This window comes from Emydura macquarii, unplaced genomic scaffold (genome assembly GCF_026122565.2).
Source record: "Emydura macquarii macquarii isolate MOO-44397 ecotype Brisbane River unplaced genomic scaffold, CSIRO-AGI_Emac_v2 contig_3530, whole genome shotgun sequence".
Lineage (NCBI taxonomy): Eukaryota > Metazoa > Chordata > Testudines > Chelidae > Emydura > Emydura macquarii.
The window spans coordinates 3,358,514-3,380,931 of record NW_027133667.1 but is presented as its reverse complement, the minus strand read 5'-3'; the positions used below and the strand labels follow the sequence as shown (position 1 = coordinate 3,380,931).

Here is a 22,418-nt window from a genome sequence, read left to right as displayed (position 1 = left end):
ATGTGTCTGTGTGTTAGCACTATTGAGGTAAGGAGGGCTTGCCTGATATCGTAATGCCAAATCACCTGAAGCTTATGTTCCCATAGTGGGGTCAGTACTCACTGGCAATGCAAGAGTAGCTTCCTAATCTCTAACACTGCCTAATTTTCAGTCTCCTCCAATGTCACACTTTGAGCCAGACCATAGGATGGGAAAGAGGTGAAGTAGACTGCCCCCAAGGAACCACAGCAGGTCTGTGCCAGAGGCAGGGTTAGAAGCCAGGATTCCTAACTGAAGACAAAAACGAGAGTCCTGTAAAGACTAACACATTTCTGCAGGCATAAGCTGTCGTGAGTTGCAACCCACTTCGTCCGATGCAGCTCCCTCCATCTTAATGTCATAAACTTAATGAACTCTGCATTTTCACAGGAAAAAAGGCAAGTCGTATCTGACCAACCTGTTGCCTTCTATGCTGAGATGTAGGGAAAGCGATAGATGTGTAATATACCTTAACACAACTTTTGATACAGTCTTCAACTTGCTGGCAAGAATACTGTGGAAGTGTGGGTTGGATGAATGGACTATAACGTGGCTAGAAAGCTGGCTAGATCATTGGGCTTAAGTAGCAATGAGCAATGGCCTGATGTTTTTTGGCAGCCAGTAGCAAGCGGCGTGCCTAGGGATTTTGTTCGATATCTTCATTAACGATCTGCATGATAGGGTGGATTGCACCATCAGCAAGTTTGCAGTTGCCAATGTCCTCTTAACTCTGCATTTACAAAGGAAAAAGAATACTTCTTAATATACTAATTTAAAAAAAAAATCTAAATACTCAGTGTCCTTGAGCGTCATTCTGTCATAGGTGAGGGTAGCCCCTGCAACCTTTAGTTTTCACATTAATGAAATGCAAGTTTTTTAAAAAGATAACTGACTCAGGAATTTTTTTGAAAATCACTCAACTTTTCAGACTCTGAGTATATGAAGACACAAAGCTATGCAGAGCTGGTGCCCTCTGATGGCCTGACCTGTTTTAGTTGGTTTCTGTACAGATTTCTACTGGGTCCAGGCACGAGTCTCACAGAAATTTCTTTCACAGTGGAAATTTCTTTTTAGAAAGACCCCTCTGGGGGGGGAGAGAAGCTGGCAGGTTTCCAATGGAAAAATTCCAGCAAGCACTAGTCATGACAATGTTATCAGCTTAAGGGCCATAGCAATCACCCACAAGCCTCATTCTCTTCCCTGTATGGATCAGTCCCTTGAGGTTTAAGATATGTGGGTATTTGTTCCCCTAGGAAGGGCTGTTGTACTTGACTGGTATAACTGTAAGCCTCATTGTCAAGAGAAAACACCCTCCACATTTGTACCACCTGTAAAGTAAATATGACATCCCAACTTTCCAGCATCAGTAAATCCAAGAGGGCTACATTGGGTGCAGAGCAGAATTTTGCCCTAAGCTGTCTGACCTGATCTATGTATCTTAGTGGCCATCATTCTCCAGCCTCTGATAGCATGGAACTGACTGGGAGTAGTGAAGAGGTTTTGTTTTGCTTCAAGTGATAGATCTATTTCTTGAAGCACAGGAATAACCACACATACACACACACGGCAATTTTTCCAAATGCATCCTGTGGAAAGCATAGAGTTTATATGTTCTTCAACTGTGATTATTTATATTTCCTCTTTCCACAAATAACATTAAAAACCAATCAACCATGGCAGGTCAGCTGAAACTTCAAAAAAGGTTGCATTTTCTCTTTCCCTTGAGCTACAGCAGCATGTCTTCATTCATTTCATTTGCTAAAAAAATGGGAAAGACAAACGGAGAAAAAAAATCAGAATCAAACAAAATATTTAAGAATTGAGGCTTAGGGGTGAGAAGCAGGTTCTGATCTCTCATAGATATCTATATTTTTAGTTTCCCCAAAACTCATCTTTTGCATCTATTCTGAGATCTGTGGTTTTGCACTAAGATTAGAATCTGACACCCGGCTTGGATGTTTCAGGCTATGCCTTTTTCAAAGAAGCTGGGTTCTAATATTACTCTTGAAATATAGCTGCCTACGATGCACCAACACCTTTCCTACGAAGCAGATTTGAAACACACAATTTAGATATTGATACCTGAAAACTTGGCCCTTAATGTCACCATTTTAAAGACTACAGGTAGTAATTGTGTGCTAACTATCCAGGTTCTTATGTGGCCCTCTATCACTAGTACCTGAGGGCTATAGGCAGTGCATTCATCAGCCATGAGTAACTTTATGAACAGAAGTAATTCCACTGAGGTTAATGGGAATAATCAAGTATGCAAAATTACACGTGTGCGCAAGTGTTGACATCATCACTGTTTAAAAAAAGAAATCTATGGCCCTAATCTGGTTAGCTTTTGTGTGCAAGATAATTGCATACTTGATTCATCCCATCAGCCTCATCCTTTGTAAAAAGAATAAGTGGTAACGGAATCAGGGCCATAGTTCTTGTCTGCAAAAAAAACGATGCCTAATGAAATGTCAACTATGATATTAGTTTACAAAAATGCAGACCATTCTGAGGCAAAAGAGCCATAGTCATTAAAACTCCCATTTATCTAGGACACCATTAGATAAGGTCAAGTCTATTATAGATGGATCAAAGCTTTTCTTTTACATCTAATGCAATTTGTTGGATTATTTGAGGGTTTAAATGATATGCTGGCTTTATACACAGGGCTGCATTTCACCGCAGAGGCAGATTAATTAAACACCCTTAAATTCTTTTCTTGAACTGGATTTTTGGGGAAAGTACCCTTCTGTTGGTATGAGCTACGGCTAATGTGGGGATTCTGGCAACTCAGTTGTAATAGCAGCAAGGGCTTTTCAACCCCACTGTAGAGAGACACTCATTTTTGTTTGAGGGCTTTATATTGATCTGGGACAGAATTACAGGAGTCTAAACTGATTTTCGTTAAATCAGTATCATTTTTTTCATGTGGACAAGGCAGTAGCTGTGGCAGCAACAGTGATGAGATGTTACAAACCTGGAGCGCTCTTCCTTTGGTCTCTATGGGCAGAGTGAAGGCAGAGATGGCACATACCACGCAGACTGCTGAGAAAAGGCACAGGGCCCCAAGGAACGACGCACTCATGAGAACCTAGAGACAAACAATTCAAGCATCAATTCGATGCTGCAGCACAAGACTCGGCTTGGGAGGGCATATTATGAATGGAGAAGAGACTAAAGGATAGATTAATGGAACGGCTGTTTTCTTGGCTAACGGTTTCCTAAAGGTGTGTAACACACACGAACCAGTTATATTCTATACAGAGCAGCCTACCCAAGAATTCCCGAAAATACATTTACGTATTTTTTTATTTAATTGATAAGTACATGCAGATTTAAAGACGAATTGTGGTGTGATATAACTGTCACCATTCGCCCTCTCCCCTGGTGTAACACCACACAAGAAAGTTTGAAGAACGTAGTGCTGCATGAGGTTTAAATGTTGGTATAGCTAACAGGGCTGCACCCAGCTGCTTCGTTACCATGGCAATTCATCATGCTTCGGAGTAACTTTATCAGGGGGGTGCTGTGATAACCAGTGCTTGGGAGGCCTCGGCAGAATGATAGCAGTTGAGGCCTGTGCCTCCCGAGCCCCAGGGGACCACGTGTGTATGCAGAGCTGATGCCAACCCCAAACGTCGCCTCGTGCCCCACCCCCTACTTGGCAACCTGGGTAGCAGCTCCAGCTCCCAGCTCCTCCTGCTTGCTACTTCATTACAAATGAGAGAAGCTTTTTAAAATGGAATGGCTCTTAAATTATACAGGGGCTGGATGTCACCATTTTGTGTTTTGTCTCTCACCTGTCAAAAAAGTTACAGGCCAGCACTGATACAGGTTTATTTTTGGCAATGACAACCTAGTTAATCCTAGTTCCCATATATATATATATCAATAAGGAACCAATGGGGTGGCAGCAACAGAGCAAATTTTAATCCATACATGTGTGCCCACACACTCACAAGGGCTTCCCGGAGCTCTGTGGCTGCGAACAATGTTCGGCACAGAGATTACCAAAAACCAAAACGGCACCCACAAATACAAAGGCCAGTGCTAAACTCTCTTCCCAGGTATCTGAAGAAATACCAGCGTAGGGCTTTTCCCCATCATTGACAACCACCACCGCATACCAGGATAACAACAGCAAAAGCATCTTACTTGTGCTATAAAGGGAGCCACCATGGCTCCAATTCGACATAGTGAACCACTTGTCCCCATCCCCAGGGCTCGCATGGTGGTGGGATAAACCTACAGCAGGACAAAGAGAGCTCAGTTCAATTCAAGAAAGATTGATGGCATGCCACTGGTTCTTGGAGGATTACTACAAAATAAAGGACAACTCAGAAGGCAGTAAGGTTCCCAACTGTGCTGAATTGGTTTAGATTAGTCTAGTCAACGTTGGAGTGGACACTAAACTAATCCCTCACCCTTACAAATGGTTGCTCAAGGTCAGGTTTGAGGCACAATGATAGGGGAAGCATGCCCAGCCATTCTTCATATCTGGTGGACAGGGAAAGTACAGTGCCCAGGGTTTTCAAGCCTTGTGCGAGACCCACAGTCACTCAAAGTACTTGTGTTAGACAAAAAGCCACCTAAAAAGACCATCCAAGGTTCACAGGGGACTTTGCCACTCCAAGATCCTGTTTCAGCAAAGTGCTTAAAACATATGTTGAAGCATAGGGTTAAGCACAAGCTTGATCTTGGCTTAAGCATATGCTTAACTTTAAACATGTCTCTAGGTGCTTTGCGGAATCAGGGCCTTTGGGGAGAGGAGAGGTAGTTTATTGTCTGTTAGAAACAGGTTTGTAGACGGACCAAGAGGGAAGTAGGAATTCTCATTAAGCCACTTCAAGAGATTTCCCCCGTTGCTTTCCTTCTGATCAGGGGAGCAGGCTGGAGAAGCATTTTGCAGGCAGTGAGTGGGCTGCAGGGTCCCTTTTGGAGCATTGTTAAATGCTCTCAGGTTAGTGGTTTCTGACACATTCCTATCCAGCAATGGACTTCTATCATTCTAAACCACCCAAAGGTTAATATATTTATGTAATGCAGGTGCATTCTTATAAACACTATTGTGATATGCAAACTAATGAATGGTACAGAGATGGTAAAGCAGACTTCTGTTTACCCCCTTTCATAATACTAGATCAAAGGGCTACTCCTTGAAACGGAAAGGTATATTGAAATAGTTTTATACACCATGTATTTAACCTGTGGATCTCATTGCCATAAAGTATCACTGTGGATAAGCGATTTGCAGAACTAAAAATATTTGCAATATATATGGACAGGGAGAGCACCCAAAAGTCCATTACATAGAAATTTAAAAAATTATACAAGATGCTTCGGAGTATGTCAACCCACCAATAAAAGAAGGTTAAGTAGAAATTTCCTTCCATTGGTAGATTATTCCATAACTGTCCATTCTGGGGTTTCTTGCACCTTCCTCTGACGAATCTGGTACAGGTCACTTCCAGAGATAGATGGACCATAGATCTAATCCAGTGGTCCAGGATCTAGCTTGTCCTCTCAGTTACCCTTCTGCTTCTGTGTCTGATCTCACACACACAAGCAGAATGGGCACAAAAAAACACACTCTTCACAGGTGAGCATCAGACCAGAGGTAATCATATAGATGCAGTAACTTCGCCACCTCTGAGTAACGTGGGAAATTTCCTGAGACTAGGCAACGCTGCGTTTATTCATTTAATACGCTCCATCAGAGCAGCTTCATAAGGAAGTGTCGGAAGGACCTACCTCTGCTGTGTAAATGTAGATGGTGTTGAAGTTTGCTGCTACCAAGGCACGCAACATGAAGAGAAAACCAACCAGACCCGTACTAGAGAGAAAGAGAAGTGGAAACTATGGAGCTGGCATCAATGAACAGTTATTAAGTGGTTACTCAATGCACTAAGCCACTTACCTCCAAAATAAGAATATAATAAAAGACACAAGTAAAATGTAATAGGTGATAAATGTAGCCTTCATCTATTCAATTGGCAAGGGAAGTTTGGTGAGTCACACTGAGAGACTTTCTTGAAGACGTACTTGGAAAATGGACCCACCAAGCTTACAAGCCTAGGGACAGATTTCATTATAGCACATCAGGTTGCATCTGCTAGCGTTAAGACTGGGTTTTAACTTCAAGTCTTATCCCTCTGTCTCAGTTGCTTATAAACTGTCGCAAACAGATTCTGTGCTTGGTCTCAGCCCAAAGGTGAAGGCTGAGCATAATTGTGTCAAGTGTTTGATTTATTTGAACACTGGAAAAGTACTTTACCCAGATACTCCAATCTGAATTTTGCACTCAAGTAACTATTGCGTAGATTTTAAAGTTTCCATCTAAAACATGAACATTTCCTGTACTGTTTTTCAGGCACCAGTGAAGTAGAGCATTGGCTACTGTGTTTCATGATGCTCCCTCATCCCTGAAAGGTCAATTTAATGGAACCTGTAACTGAACGGTCATTTCAGAGTGGTAGCTGCAGTCCTGGTCTGCTTCAAAGAATGGACAAGCTCGGCCTTCAAGTGGGGAAACCTGTAAATCCCTTAAACTCAGCCTTTATTTAGTGAATACAATTAAACCTTGCTAATTCATCCTAATTAGGAGAGACACACCACCTGGGATTATTATTCCAAGGGTATGTCTACACAGCAAAGACAAACCTGTCGGCTGGCCCATGCCCGCTTACTCTGACTCATGGGGCTCACAGGACTGTTTCACTGCTAGGTAGACTTCCAGATCCTGAGCTCTGGGATCCTCCCACCTCGCAGGGTCCTAGAGCCCAGGTTCCAGCCCAAGCCTGGACGTCTACACAGCAGTGGAACTGTCCCACAGTCTGAGCCCCGTGAGCCCATCAGCTGGCATGGGCCAGCCACAGGTTTTTCTTTGCTATGTAGACATATACTAACTTTGTAAGTAAGCAAACAAATAATGCAAAAAATTATGGGCCCTGTACCACATAATGCACTGTGTTTACCCATGTGTGTTTTAGTTGTAATTATTTATAGCACTTAGTAAATGTCCTGTGGTGTATTTTGGGAAATCCATGTAGTGTCAGTAATACAAGACCTCACTGCAGCTTCTGCTATTATATATTTTGCCAGGCAGTGACAGAAAATTGCAGGAGGTTTTTTTTCGAGAGAATTATCAGGACTGCTGATTAGCAAATTGAGAATTTAAGAGGTCCTGCCATAGGCCTATGGTATTACAAACCATCACTACAGTACAAGCATACTCATCTAATGTGCTACCTTGTAGTGCAGATATTGAGGAGGAGGAAAAATAATGCAGTGCTTCCCATTGTTATAGACAGGCTCAGTCGTCTTCCTAAGAAATTGATGCCTAGGATGTTTAAGGGATTTACTGAAAAACAGAAAAAAAATTAAAATGTCAGATTTTAGGGTTAAATTATCTGATGATTTCTGGGCCCTTATTTATCTGTCATCATTTCCCGACACTATAAGCCAGGAATTCCATCCCACCTTTACCAGTAAAAAAGATTTCGCCCTCCATTACTGAAACACCATGATCTTCCTCTTCCTTATTTTGTACGTCTGGAGTTTCTAAGCCAGCCTCCCTTGTGACATTTTATTTCCCACTATAGACTCACACTATTATTGTGTCAAGACTACAGTCGTGTCATACTAGCATTACGGACTTGATCCCTTCTTAGTAATACCAAGATGCTGGGAGAAAGGGTGGGATCTTGTGGTTAAACACTGTACTTGACCTCTAGAAACCTGGATTCTATTCCCAATTCTGCCAAAGATTTCCTGTGTGAGCTGGGCAAGTCACCAAGGGCTCAGTGCTCCAAGAAGCTAAGCAATATGGTCCCCGTCCAGCAGAACACTTAAGCACATGCTTAACTTCTAACCTAAGTATGTGTTTATGCACTTTGTTGGACTGAGGCCAGGGTGTTTGGCACCTTGCAGGATCAGACTATTAATCCCTTTTTATTCAGTTGCCCTAGATGTAAATGGAGATAAAGCTTACCTCACCAGGGTGCCAGGAAGCTAAATCCATTAATGTTTGCCAAGTACTTTGAGATCTTAGACGAAAGGTGCTATAAAAACACCTCATCATATGACACAGTTACCACCTAATACCAAAGCAGAGAAGATGTCCCAAGAAGCATTTTGATTTGTGTTGCTATGGAAGCATTTCTTTCTGCTGTATTCCATTCTAACTTCCCTGGGCAGGTCTCTACTGCACAGTTCAGGATGTTGATACTGGAAATAAATAACCTTTCTAAACTAAAACACATCATTGCTGCATTCAGCTGCCTACATTTGAGTGGTTGTAATTTCAGGTTTCCAGAAGTCACTACCAGTTGTCAGGATTAGCTTGAAGACAAAAATTCAGTCTCTCTGGTAATTTAGGACCTGATCTTCAAAGGTGTTTAGATACCTAGTCTCCACTGATTTCAATGCAAATTAGGCATCTAAATACCTTTGAGGATCTGGACCTTACTGTTTAGGTAGTTTCCTATGGTCATTTTAAAAAAGAAAGTCATTGTGTATCTTCTGGAGAGGGGCTATTCAGATCTGCTGGTTCAATTTTCACAACTGTCAAAGATGACCATGTATGGTGGAATTCCTCCCAGTGACACCAGCACAAAGCATATGCAACTAAATGCCACTTAAGTGGTGCATTGGCTGGCTACATGCACAAGAGGAATTTCACCCAGGGCTTGTCTACAGTTACCTCCGAGATTTGGCGGCAGTCGACCAGAGTTATGCAAGCTATGCAAAAAACTTGCGTAACTCCCGTCAACTTCTCTGCTTCTCTTCCGTGCGCCGTCTTCACTGCACTGCGCCACTTGCGAAGGTGGTCTTAATACGTCGATTTCTGGAGCGACTGAGTGGGTCTTCACTGACCGCTCAGTCGATCCAGAGAAGTCGATCTGACGGCGTCGACTTTGCCACCGTCAGTGTAGCCATAGCCCCATACCCCATATATTGTTTTGTGCATGTAAATCTGCCAAGTTAAACACATTGCACAACCCATTAAAGAGCCACAAAAAGACAACATGGAGATGTTTCTATTACATGCGATCTCTCCAATTGTGCTGATGATCATGATCCGGTAATCCGAAGGGGCAAATAAACGACAGTGACATGGGCTGTGGCTTTCCTCTGAGTCATTCCCAAACTCATTCGCTGCTGCTGTCTGCAAACTACAGACCAGGTCCCGCTCCAGTAACTCAGCACTGGCCAGGATGACGCCATAATAAGCAAAAGATATTCCAAGCCTGGGGAAAAGAAAACCAAACATTGACCAGGAGAAAATAATCACAGATTCATGAAATGGTGGAGGAGTAAAACAGCAGGTGTTAAACGCTCAATGACAATTACAAAGCAAAACCTGTAAACAACACAACATTTGGAAATCTTAAGTCCAGGGAAACCCCAGCAGTTATTTGTCCATCCAGCAGCAAACTGGTTGTCACTAATGTGTTACACAATTGCGGTATATAAATGCTCCTCTTTATCAAAAGAAAAAGCCCAGTTCTTAACTAGACTGTTATACTATTATTATTTATTTATATGGTGATAGCACCTAGAAGTCCCCATCATGGATCAGGCCCACATTGTGCTAGGTGCTGTACAAACACAATGAAAAGACAGTCCCTGTCCCAAAGAGTTTACAGTCTAAGTAATACTGATCTCTGTGTGTGTCAGTTTCCCGCTCTGTAAAATGAGTATAAAACTATCTCACGGGGTGAAATTCACCTTGGAACAGAAAGCCAGCACAAGGTCAATGTATCATTTACACCCTATTCTGAGGATTTAAGAAGCAGAACTTAAGTGGTAGCTAGGCTTTTGTTCAGACCTGCACAGTGATGGAATTACCACTACCGAATATGGCCTTATTCCATGTGTAGGCCACAGAGTAGCATACTACTCAACTTGAGGAAGTATGGCAGTATTGGACCCTTAGTGTTGTTAAAATTCTTCGATGTAGGGCTCTAGTGTCAATGAAAGAGAATTTTCCTCCACTTGAGTTGTGAAGCTTTGCTGTGCACTGTTAAATAGCTACTATGTTTTATACCTGAGGTGGGTGCATGGTGGGTGAAAATCATCATTGTATGTCACGTACCTACCTTATAATATTTGCCAAATGTTTGTGACCCACTGATTAAAGGATCCATGTTATTATTTACAGGTTCAGGAGTGGGCCCTAAAAATATGTAGCGATGCATATTCGTGCAGAGACATTTCTGAACCATTCAACACTGCCCATTTATCATTTCAAACAAATCCCTGATGCTTCTAGTACCAAAGCGTATGACCATCAGAGCTTCATTCTCTATTCTGTGCAGTGACTTTTAAAATCAATTTTAGGCCTGGTCTGATGGGGGAAGCTCATCTAGCATCATGGCTCTCTGTCAAGAGCAGAGAATTAATGATGGCAGCCTTGTTGCAACATTATCAAGTAATTCAGCATGTGCCTAATCATAAACAGTCTGAGAAGTGATTTTCACTCCGCCCCCTGGCAGTTGAAGAAATGAGCTCCAGAATTACATGCTATCCAAAGAGCTGCATACTGAATGTGGGGAGAATGCTAAGTACTCAGGGGACAGGAAAGTAAACGTTTGGAGCATATAAGCTGATTTATACATGTGGAAAACTGTCAAAAAAACTATATTTTACAAAATCAGAAAAATCATAAAAGATTCAGGGACCAACCTACCAAGATTCTAGGACATTGAGCTTCCACATACCCATATTCTATGCATTACACTTCTACTTTGCAGTGGTGGTGTAGCTGTGTTGGTCCCAGGATCTGAGAGGCACAAGGTGGGTGAGGTCCTATCTTTTATTGGACCAACCCCCATTGGTTCAAGCTACACAGAATTTGATCCAATAAAAAATATTACCTCACTCACCCTGGCTCATTGCAATTCTAGGCAGTGATGCTATTAAAATATATATTGATCACCAGGAGGCCTGCTTATGAGACTTCAGATGATATTCGTCTTCTGTTCACTTTTAATTTTCCAAAGCCAATGGAATCAATAAGAGCTAACAACATTCGATCTGAAACCTATTTCACTGGTACTCTGGCTGTGCTACAGAGGCAGCTGGTGAAGCATTGGTCCTTCTCTTGGGAAAACCAAGTGTAAGAGAGCAATCTTAAAACCAATTCAGATAGTTCCTCCTATTCCAGCTACACTGGATATCTCTGTAGGTCACTCAGAGTCGAATCCCACTCGCATTAGAGTCAATGGGAGACTTTTAATCAGGGTCCTATCCCCTATGCAAATGAAAAAATTACGCTATAAACAATAACACACATTTACCATATGATCCATATTTGCAAAGTGGTCCGTAAGTATTTGGGGTCCAATAAGTCTCTGAATCTACCTCTTCTTTCCTGCAAATTATTTAATAGAAAACACAAGGTTAGAAAAGTATCTTCTCCCGATGGACTAGTTTTCTGACGCTACCATGTATTTCCGCACACTAATGTGTTTGCTGAGGTGAAAGGCAGACACGCAGCACGCAGGTGAACTTGGAGATTAAAGATCACCAAAAGGGAAAGGCTGCAGAGCGCACGTGTGTTCAAGTTTCCACTGTGAAGTTGGCCACGATCCTGTAAGTCCACGTGCTGCCCCTCTGACTTTCATATGACTCTGCATGGTCTCACACGCTACTTGCATGAAAAAAACTTGCTGGATAATGGCCTACTTTGGGAAAGGTGTTAGCGACTTACTTGTTTCTGGTTTGACTAATGCGGTCTGAACCGACAGCAGTTACCATGTGTGTTGTTCCATTTTATGTAAATGCCATAATGAGAAACAGAGTAAAAAATTAGAGGCTGTACTCTTGCTTTTGTATTACGCACCTAACCAGCTGTCAAACCTTGGGCTAGGAGATATGAAAGTGAAGCTATATAGTAACAGCTACAGGATTGGTACGTCTAAGATGAGATTCTCACTCTCCTGAATGTGAAGAGAGTCAATTAATCATCACTAGTCCAAGTTGGAAGAGGAAGGAGAAGAGTTCACATGAACATTTGAGTTGATTTTTTTTTTCCTCTGTTTGCGTGCATAAATTTAAACTTTAACAAAAACCTCACAGAGCCAGTGAGATTTCTTTACAGCAATTCTACAAAGCCTACAGGGAAGGCTTTTCTGGTTTAATCCTAATTAATGCCAATTCGATAGCGCCCCGTTGCAGGAGTTGCCAAGGACAATGCTGAGTGCCTGTGGGATTATATAAACAGCCAAGAGGTCTAGGATAGGGACCTCTCAGAGCTGGATGATGGCGTTGAAGACTCTCGTGGTTCAGGCCTAATTTCCTTAGATCTAACTGCGTCCCCCTGAGCCAAGCCCATCATGATGTTCCCTTTCCTTCCAATATGCAGGGCCTGAATCCCAAATGGAACCAATAACAAGCTGGCTCCAAGTGCTCCAGCTCCATCCCCCCCACAGCTGCCACTGCCACCGTGTTGCTGGTCATGACTTGTAGAATGCTTGTCTTGCAGTTCTGTCTGGAAGTGAAGGAGCAGAAGCCCCGTTTCCCACAGTGCATCCAGTTTATGATTATTTTTCTCTCTTGGGCTATGCTCCCTGAGTCACTTGGCTGCTTATATGGACAACCCCCACCCCATTTGAGGAGTGGGACTGCATACCTGGGGCAGCAAGCTGGAGCTGCATGAGGAATCTTACTGATGCCAGGCTGCAGTTGTAAGTCTTTGATTCAAGTGTCTCATAGAATCATAGGACTGGAAGGGACCTCGAGAGGTCATCTAGTCCAGTCCCCTGCACTCATGGCAGGATTAAGTAACATCTAGACCATCCCTGACCGGTGTCTCCACAACCTGCTCTTAAAAATCTCCAATGATGGAGAATCCACAACCTCCCTAGACAATTTATTCCAGTGCTTACCTAATCTGACAGTTAGAAAGCTTTTTCCTAATGTCTAACCTAAACCACCCTTACTGCAATTTAAGCCCATTGCTTCCTGCCCTATCCTCAGAAGTTAAGAACAACAATTTTCCTCCCTCCTCCTTGTAACTACCTTTTATGTACTTGAAAACTGTTATGTCCCCACTCAGTCTTCTCCAGACTAAACAAATCCAGTGTTTTCAATCTTCTCTCATAAGTCATATTTTCTAGACCTTTAATCATTTTTGTTGCTCTTCTCTGGATTTTCTCCAATTTGACATCTTTCCTGAAATGTGGTACCCAGAACTGGACACAATACTCCAACTAAAGCCTAATCAGCATGGAGCAGAGCGGAAGAATTCTTTCTTGTGTCTCGCTTACAACACTTCTGCTAATACATCCCTGAATGATGTTTGCTTTTTTTGTAACTGTGTTACACTGTGGACTCATATTTAGCTTGTGATCCATTATGACCCCCAGGTCCCTTTCCACAGTACTCCTTCCTAGGCAGTCATTTCCCGTTTTGTATGTATAAAACTGATCGTTCCTTCCTAAGTGAAATACTTTGCATTTGTCCTTATTACATTCCATCCTATTTACTTCAGCCCATTTCTCCAGTTTGTCCAGATCATTTTGATTTTTAATCCTGTCCTCCAAAGCACTTGCAACCTCTCCCCGTTTGGTATCGTCTACAAACCTTGTAAGGGTTCTCTCTGTGCCATTATCTCAATCACTGATGAAGATTTTGAACTGAACCATTTCCCTCAAAAGAAGCTTGGATGAACACATCTTCCAGGAAGGGATAGAAGTGAATTTCCTGCACCCCGAGAGCTGCTGTCAGATCTCCCAGCAACTTGGAAAAGCCTGCTTGCGCAGCTCAACAGACCAAAGGGAATGCTGTCTAATGGATGCCTTTTTTATGGTAGCAAAAGCAAACATTTTCCCAGCACTATGTTCATTTGAATGAAGAAGAAGGAGAATGTAAAAAACAAGCCCATTAAAATAAAAGGGCTAAGAGTACTCTCTTTTCAGTAGAAAAATGACATCCTCTATCATGGCATTCAATATTCCTTTGAAATGAAGCCAGATATAGTAGAAAAGCTTAGAATATGAAAAAGCTTAGCAAGATAGCCCCGTCCCCTAAAATCCCAGTAATCCTGTGTCCTTTGGCCCCAGGAACTATCCAGTCAGCCATTAGCATGTTGAGAGAAGATATTTTAACTCTCACATTAACAGGCTCCACCAAGATCCCTTCTGGCATTACTGAGCGGTTCATCTTGGCAATCCTCTGCAGCGTGGCGAAGGCGGCTTTGTTATTTCCAGTGGATACATTGAACCGAGCAGACTCTGGAATGAACTGCAAACACAGGCTGGTTAGAAAGAACTGTTACAGCTTCGGGCAGCAAGACCGAGCTTTACTTAAGTGGCAGTGCACAGACTCAATAGGGAATGGATTTCCTCCTTCTTTTTGCTGTTTCCCATCTCCACGGTTCAGTCTTCCAATCCACTGAGAAGGCACATTTGTAAACATTAAGCCAGACCCTCAGATGGTGTAAATTGGTGTCGCTCCATCGACTTCAGTGAAGCTGTGTTGATTTACACAGCCTGAGGATCTGGTCCAGTATATAAACCAGTGGTTCCCAACCCGTGGCCTGCGGGGTCTTTCAAAGTGGCCCGTCGCTCCCTTCCCCCTGGCTGCAGAAGGGAGCCACTGCCTAGGACTGAGGTGGAGTGCATGGGGCTACAGGACACGTGCGGTTTCCCTGCTGCAGCCAAGGGGATGGGAGAATAGCGCTGAACTTCTGGCTGGCTGTGGTCCTTCAGGATTGTAAAAATGAGCCAAAAAGATTGGGAACCACTTATATAAACCCTGCTACATAAGTGTTCTGAATAAGAGCAATTCCTTGCACATATTCAGTGGGTTCTCAGAGAACTAACAGAACAATCGATTACTGTTATACTGCAATTCTGGGACAGTCAATCAATAAAAAGAAAACGTCTTTTTTTAAAACCTGCGGGAAAACCAAACCAAACAAAACAGTGAAATAAAAATAATAATTAAACAAACAGCTAACTTGAATCTGATATTTTAAATTGAGACTAACAAGATACCATCTCCTCTTAATAAAAGCTTCCCACACTTCATGGGTTCATTTCAGGGAATGGACAAAAGTTGGGGGCATTAATTTAACCAGTCTGTTTCACTCATCCCTGGTATTGATCACAGAACAAGTAGAAGTGAGTGAATATTACAAAAAGAGGTGATTGAATTTTTAAAGGCATTTGCTTTGGTCGTTCATGTGCCTCTTTTTTTGTTATTTCCATTACCAAATCATGCAGGACAGTTTTCCTGGCAGAGGTGTTCAGAGAAGTCAAATTGCAAGACACATGGGTGTTTACAGAGATCCTAGTTTATAATTGCAAGCATAAATATTCCTTTTAGGCTATGTCTACAATGGAATCAATGGTGTGATGGCGGGTTGGATAGGCATAATATAGGCCTAAAAATAGCAGTGCAGATGCAGGAGCACAGGCTTCAGGAAGCAAATCCATATTCCGAGGCACCACAGTCTTCTACAGCATGTCTTCACTGCTATTTTTAGCTGTGCTAAATAGATTAAAACGAGAGCGATTATGTCTAACCCAGCTGCAAGTCATGTTTTTGCCTGCAGTGTGGACATATTCTCAGACATGCTTAGGCACTCATCCAATCAGGGAATGGATTTTAACGTCTATGTGATTTGTCTGACCAATCACAGCTAATCAACATAGCCCAAAGAGCGATATTCACAGAGAAATGTTCACAGCAGTCCAGAGAGAGAAAAATATTCTCTGCACTGAATATTGAATAAATATGATGACATTGCAACCTGCTAAAAGGCTAACTTTGCTAGGTACATCGTTGTTGTGAATTATTCACTTAGTGCTACAAAATGTAAAGAGTTACAAGGATGGGGTATGTACAGGGATGACAGCAACAAATTGCTAAATTTGCCACAGCATGAACTGTAAGATTCTACTTAATCTAATCTTATCTATGTTTACACCTTCCTCCGTTCCCCCGCCACCATAATATCAGAACACAGTGTATGGATCCAGAACACTGATGCCCTGGTCTTGGGATGCTGCTATGGAGAAGGATGATACCAGAGGAGTAGCAAATCTGTAGGAAGAGGCTGTCTCCTGTAGCTCCCTGCTTGCTGATGGCTGGTCTGGGCTCTTCAAAGTCTGTCTCCAAGAGAAGGCTGCTGTGGGTTATGGTTAAAGCAGGACCACAGGAGCAGGCTATCAGGTCCTGATGTCTATATCTGCTGATGGCAAAATATATCTAGAGATTCCAGATCTCATGTGTTCTTTTGAATGGGAGGGAGAGTTCTTCTCACCTTAAATGCCAGGATAAGAATGATGCCTGGAATAGAGGCGATTCTGATCAGCCAGCGCCAGCCTAGGGTCGGGATAACCACTGATGCCAATCCAATAATTAACAAGGAGCCTGCCAACCAAAACACCTTTCAAATGGAAAGACAGAGGTTAAAATAAAGGAGTGAGTGACTATGGTTTGTATATTTTAAACCCCTGCGGTCTCATTCTTCTCTGAGCAACCTACCCCATCCCCTGCATTAGCACCAGGGTAGAGATGTGACTCAGATACAACCAGCTGGTGTGCTGCCCGAGGGAGTTGAATTTTTGGAGGGAGCTGGGCCAAAGTTTTGGTGAGATTGGGTCCAGGATCGTTTCAATTATCTCCAGGTGAATACAGAAAGCCATGTGTGGTTATCATTGCAAATGAAACCCTTGAATCTGCTTCCCCAGTGTTCACAAGCCTTTTTAGTTCCTTACTCAGAAACGTTCAGATGAATGAGCTTTTTTTTCGTATGCAGCTGTGTGGGGGAAGCAATAGTGCTGTGAACAATAGTGCAAAAAGTGAGCCAGGCTTTCCATGGATGTGCAGCACCATTAAAGTCAATGGAGCTCTGCCATTTTACACCACAGAAGAATCTGGCCCAATACCTGCAAGCATGCGTGTCCTTGAAGTGCTCTTGAAGCCATGCGGGAAAATGCTTTTTTATTTACACAAATGAGTCAAACAACAAGAAACGGCAAACAAATTCATAAAAATCCATACTCTGTCCTTGAGCAATCTTGGAACGGGGGGTGGGGGAGAGGAGAGGGAAAACAGGATTTTTTCCTGTTTATAAATCTTAGGAGAGAACAAACACAATTATTTAGGTGATCAATCCCCTGGCTCGAATAATGAAAAACAAACGCTCATTGCTAAAAGGGCATGAACAAGCCAGAGGCCAATATATGTTTGCACAATTATTGGTTGAACAACTGGACAAATTCCTGCGTATCATGAACGCTTTGCAGATAATTCTGGAAAAACATGTAAAAAGTGCTAAAGTCATTGGACAACTCATTCATAGGAAATAATTCAAGCAGCTCCAGTCTTAATAAGCCTTTGCTAGGCGGTACAGTCTGTCTCAACACACCTCAATCCTAACTTGCAAGAATTGATGCTGTTTCATTCCTGGCCACCCACACAGTTCCACCGGTGTATATAAGACCTGACCTGCAGCACCTTTTAGCTTTTCCAACTCTGAACGGAAACTGCCAATTATGCCAAACTACCTGATGAGTGTTTGATGTGCATAAATTGGGGACTAGTATGGGACCACCTAATTCATCTGGTATTATGACCCAAGTCAGATTTTGACCGCATCTCCAAAGGTATAAAGCTCGTATGCTGATTTATCTGGCCTGGGCTAGCCCCATTTTGAGTACTAACAATTGCTCCCAGATTGACAGAGTCCCATCTACCAGCATGACAGTGAGCACATTTCTGTTTCCATTTTTAGCTGCTGTACATAATATTATCTTGAAAAGCACTCTAGCGACTGACCCGGCTCATGACTGACAGGAGTGATACTGTCAAAACAGGCAGTGCATTTATCAACATGGCAACCAAAAGGTTGAATGTCAGCTGTCAATCAATAGCTGAATGCCAGGTACAGAGACTCCAATTATTAGAAAAGCGATTGCTTTTCTTCTGCACACCCATGCGTTAAAAACATGTTTAAAAACACACTGTTTGCTGTAGCAGACACTGAGAATGAGATAGTCTCACTGCGTATAATACATCTTCAGATATTCTGGAATACATTAAAACTGGCTAGAATTTTGGTTTCTGAACCAGACATAGGAAATTTCCTGGGACTCAGGGCTAGAACGTGCTGTAATGCAATTACTCTTACCTGAGATAAGGGCAACATATACCCTCGGTATTTTGTAGGCAAGAATTCGGTTTTTATGATAAGGCTGAAAAAAAATACAGAGAGAATGAGAATCTGCATACAACTGAAATGCCAGCTCAGTCAATTTTAGACTCCACTGTCCGTAAATAGAATTATAGTAGCTCTTCCACTGCTGACAACTGGATGCCCAGCAGATAAATGTGCGTATCATTTGTGAGCATAACTCATTGCATACCACAGAGCCCGTTCCTCAGCTGAAGTAAATGGGTGCAACTTAAGTGACTTCACTGGAACTGTGTCCATTTACAGCAGATGAGGGTTTGGCTCAAAATTAGCAATTCAGTGAAGAGTCTCTGGTCCTTTGACAGAGAGTGTCCTCACCTCCATGACAGAAATTCTTCAATGTCACTGCTCCTGCAGCAAAGATTGCTGTCAGATATCTGCCTGGTTTAACATGACATGCTGCACAAATATCTGCCCACAGGGACAAGGAGGCTATATAATGTAAATCCAACAGTACACCTGAGGACGTAGTCTCAGGATACAAGTAGCTAAGTGCTGGCACATTGCGTCATGCACACATCTAAAGGAAGGATCCATGGAGCTGTTCAGACTCCACGTAGAATGCATACTGTGTTGACATGATGTGAAGTTAAGCAAAGGCAGGTTTTGGTTAGGTATCCTAAGGGGCTTCTCTCTTCACCCTCCTACTCCCAGAGCCTGGAGGTGAGGTCATATTCTTTCATACTGGATTGAACCCTTTGGGAAATTCATCAGCCCTGTTCACTGCCCAGCCAGCAGAGTCCCTAGTTGAGAATGGCAGCCTCCGCAAGACACTGCTTCTTTCCCAAGGGCCAAGTGCCCTCCGGCATAGCACTTCCAGAGACCGCGAGTGAGTGCAAAAAAGGGGGTGAGGGAGAAAATGAAAAATTGGGAATTTTTAGATTTGTTTCCATCCTTCGGTGAAAAAAAAATTTTCCCCCTTAAATTTTGAATTTTCAGTGTTTTGAATTTAAATTCCATCTCCTCTTTCCTTTTTCTCCTCTTTGCCACTGAGCGCTAAAAAAGAATCATATGCAGGTGGGGAGGGGGGTTTTATCCCACACTAACTTTTCAAAACATCTCCAACTTCAAAATAGTTACAGAGGGTCCATGTTACAGAGTTTTATTTTTCCTTTTGCCACGCTATAACTTTTCCAGAATTGACTATGTTTTGAAAGGATAGAGTGAAGGGAAAATGGGGGGAGGGGAGGAAACCAAACCCAACAGAAAAAAGCAAGGGGAAAAAAACCCAATATACACCATTCATCTATTACATTCAGTGGCAAAAAGGAGAACAGGTTGAGAAAGGGAAGGAACCTCCGTTCCCCTAAATCTGAAATTTCAAAATTTTGAAACTTGTTCAGTTTTTGAAAAACTGAACCAAATAAAAACTCCCTCTTCTTTTATTGTGGTTGGTTGGTTGAGGTTCAGGCACAGAAGGTGTGACAGCGTTGTGAGTGTTGTACTGAAAGCATTCACGTCAACACAGACTGCATAATACTTAACACTGCCACTACTCCATATGCACTGAATTTACATTTCAGTACAAATTTACCATGCTCAAAAACAATAATCCATTATTAAAACAGAATTGTGTTGATTTTTTTGTTTACAGTACTGTAAAGTAACATTTACACAACTATTGCCTGTTTATTTGTCCCTTATTACATGTGTTTGGATACATCATGAGAAAGACAAGGTGGGTGAGGTAATGTCTTTTCTAGGACCTACTTCTTTTGGTGAGAGAGAGACAAGTTTTTATGCTACACAGAGCTCTTCTTCAGGTCGGGCCTGAGGAATAGCTAAGGACGAGTTCTGGGTAGTTCGAAAGCTTCTCTCTCTCACCAGCAGAAGTTGGTCCAAGAAAAGATATTACCTCACCCACCTTGTCTCTCCAACATCCTGGGACTGACACAACTACAACAACACTGCATACAACATTTGATAAGCCGTTGTCATTCATTTAGTGTAAACCAGCTGCCCTGTCAAATCTAGATTGTTTGGGTCTTTGGGAATGCAACTTAAGGTTCTGTTCAGAAGGATTCCATGAAACTGTGGTGTTGGTTTTGAGGTTTTTTTTTTAAGGGGATTGGGGAATTTTCCCTCATTTCCCCTTTATTCCCAGCCCACTTAAGAAGCTCCTGGTTGACTCATGTTTGCCCCGTCCTCCCTAGAATGGAGTAGACTGCCTCCACAGCACTCCATGTCCCCAAGTTATTGGGCTAAATATAGTGTGAATTGGGTGAAATTCTATGGCCCATATTATACAGGACGTCAGACTAGATGATCTAATAGACTTAAACTCTATGAAACTTCCAGCCTCTACCAGCCCCAAGGATGCTGTGGACTGAACTCAGACTCTGCAGAGCAGAACCATGTACTAGAACTATGGTATCACATTTAACAGATCGAATCTGACAAAATCAGATCAATCCAAAGTACATTCTAGTCTAGCTACCCAGAGCTAACCCTGTACTGTAGATTTTTTCCGCTTTGCTCTTGAAAAAAGGGCAGATTAACCAGATTGCCAGTAAATTGCTCACTTGCTTACATCTGTTGGAAAATTTAAATGGCCTTTTTTATTTTTTGGCATAAATGAAAATATATTTTTTCCATACACACCCTTTGTGCTACCTGCTCTACTACTTACTAAATGTGATACTTAGTCACATGAGGCATGGGTAGAAATCAGCTGCTCTGCTCCCCTTACAAGGTGGCCTTGGTTTCTATTTGCCTAGTGCTTCCAGTGCTTAAAGTACAACTTTACCCTTGTGCGTGGCCTGAGACACCACATCCCACCATGGTCCGGAGGAAAACAAACCAGATGTACGATGGGGAAAATGATGTCAGCAAGGAGAAATAGGCCCCCCAGAGGAAAGAGAGCAGCAAAATCTGGAAGGGAAAGATTAGAAAGAAAAAAAATTTAAAATGAGGATCCAATTCAGGAAAACATCCCTGTTCTGGACAGCAATTCAAGCAGAGGATTGAATGTTTTTCTGACTGAGGGCATAAATAAAGCACAGATCAGCTGACCACAAATGGAAATTCAAAGTGTCCGTCTCCGAGAGACTCTTTAAATAAACTGTGTTAGGCCAAGGTTTCTCCTTGGTTAATGCCACCTACAGTTCAGTTGACACTGGAAATTCCAAAGCCGCATTCTTCCGCACTGACCTCGTAAAAGACCCTGAGCCAATAACAGGCTTTCAAAGGGCTTTAAATCAAGCTCAAGGGGAAGTGAAAGGGACCAATGACTCAAACTTTTGAATGCTGCTGCACCCCTTCAATAGCCAACCACAATCCAAATTCAACACCCCGTGTCACAAGTGCTCATTGTCTTATAGTCTGGCTCCCCATCATGACAGAGGCAAGGGCTCAGCTTCCTGACACAATTCTAACACCGGGATGTGGAGTGTATAGGAATAGGGTAGTATCGCTTTTAATAGTTTGCGAGCCATCTAGTGGTGCCCACCGTGTTCTGTGTTTATATTTTAGAGGCTTACAGGTAGGAATCCATATTTGAAAATCTCATACCTTCGCATCCTAGTTTTGCCTTTCAGTCAGTGTGCAGGCCTGGACAAGTGTGCATGTAAAAGGGGACATAAATAACAGTCCCCTCACAGGGATGTTGCAAGGATCGATTAGGTAATGTTGATAAAGCGGGTTAAAGGTGTAACAGTCTATGTCAGTCCTAACCTTATTATTATTGTGATAGTTCCGTCCGGCTGGCTCTGTTGTTAAAAAACGATGGAAATGGAATGCTCCAGAACTTTTACTTACCTTCCAGCGGCCGTATCTGTCAGCTAAAAATCCAAAGAGTATACTGAATAGCATATAGCCAAAAAACACCATCTAAGAGGGATTAAAACATTGCCTTGGTTAATCAGCAGGGGTTTTTCCACACCTTGTACATATTATGTGGCAGTGCTCTTACATTTGTGGTTGAACTTAACACTCCTGAGGGATTAATAACTGTGACCTGAGCAATGTGCACGGTCAGGTTTCCCATTTGCAGCTTTCCCATTTACAGCTTTCCCAAGGTGGTTTAATCCAGACCGGTAACACCCTTGACTATTGATACCTCTGATAAATTATGACAAATCTCTAAGAGGGCGAGGATGGTCTTGTGAGTGAGACACTGGAAGCAGACGATCTGGATTCTAACCTTGACTGTGCTCCATGCTTGCTGTGTGAATCGGGGCTAGTCATTTATTCT

General features: G+C 42.4%; 1 protein-coding gene across 1 annotated transcript; it reads right to left on the bottom strand.

Annotated features, from left to right (window-relative positions):
• Window positions 1–1,624: 1,624 nt before the first annotated feature.
• On the bottom strand, window positions 1,625–22,054 carry LOC137145349 (putative transporter SVOPL). The gene is made up of 12 exons (XM_067536033.1): window positions 21,983–22,054; window positions 20,973–21,097; window positions 18,164–18,227; window positions 16,292–16,417; window positions 14,137–14,265; window positions 11,319–11,392; window positions 9,064–9,266; window positions 7,267–7,378; window positions 5,770–5,851; window positions 4,174–4,263; window positions 2,996–3,109; window positions 1,625–1,776 (listed from the first exon to the last, which is right to left on the bottom strand). The coding sequence occupies exons 1-12, from the start codon at window positions 22,052–22,054 to the stop codon at window positions 1,765–1,767; spliced, it is 1,203 nt and encodes a 400-aa protein (XP_067392134.1). The 3' UTR covers window positions 1,625–1,764.
• Between the last annotated feature and the right edge of the window lie 364 nt (window positions 22,055–22,418).

Bases quoted from the DNA above. Each gene is read 5' to 3' on its own strand.
- LOC137145349 (XM_067536033.1), bottom strand. From the start codon at position 22,054: ATGGTGTTTTTTGGCTATATGCTATTCAGTATACTCTTTGGATTTTTA. The intron at 7,379-9,063 runs GTAATAGAAACA...TCTGTTTTTCAG, and splicing joins CACAATTGGAGAGATCGCAT to TAAATCCCTTAAACATCCTA. The intron at 5,852-7,266 runs GTAGCACATTAG...CTTTCTCTCTAG, and splicing joins CTCAATATCTGCACTACAAG to TACGGGTCTGGTTGGTTTTC.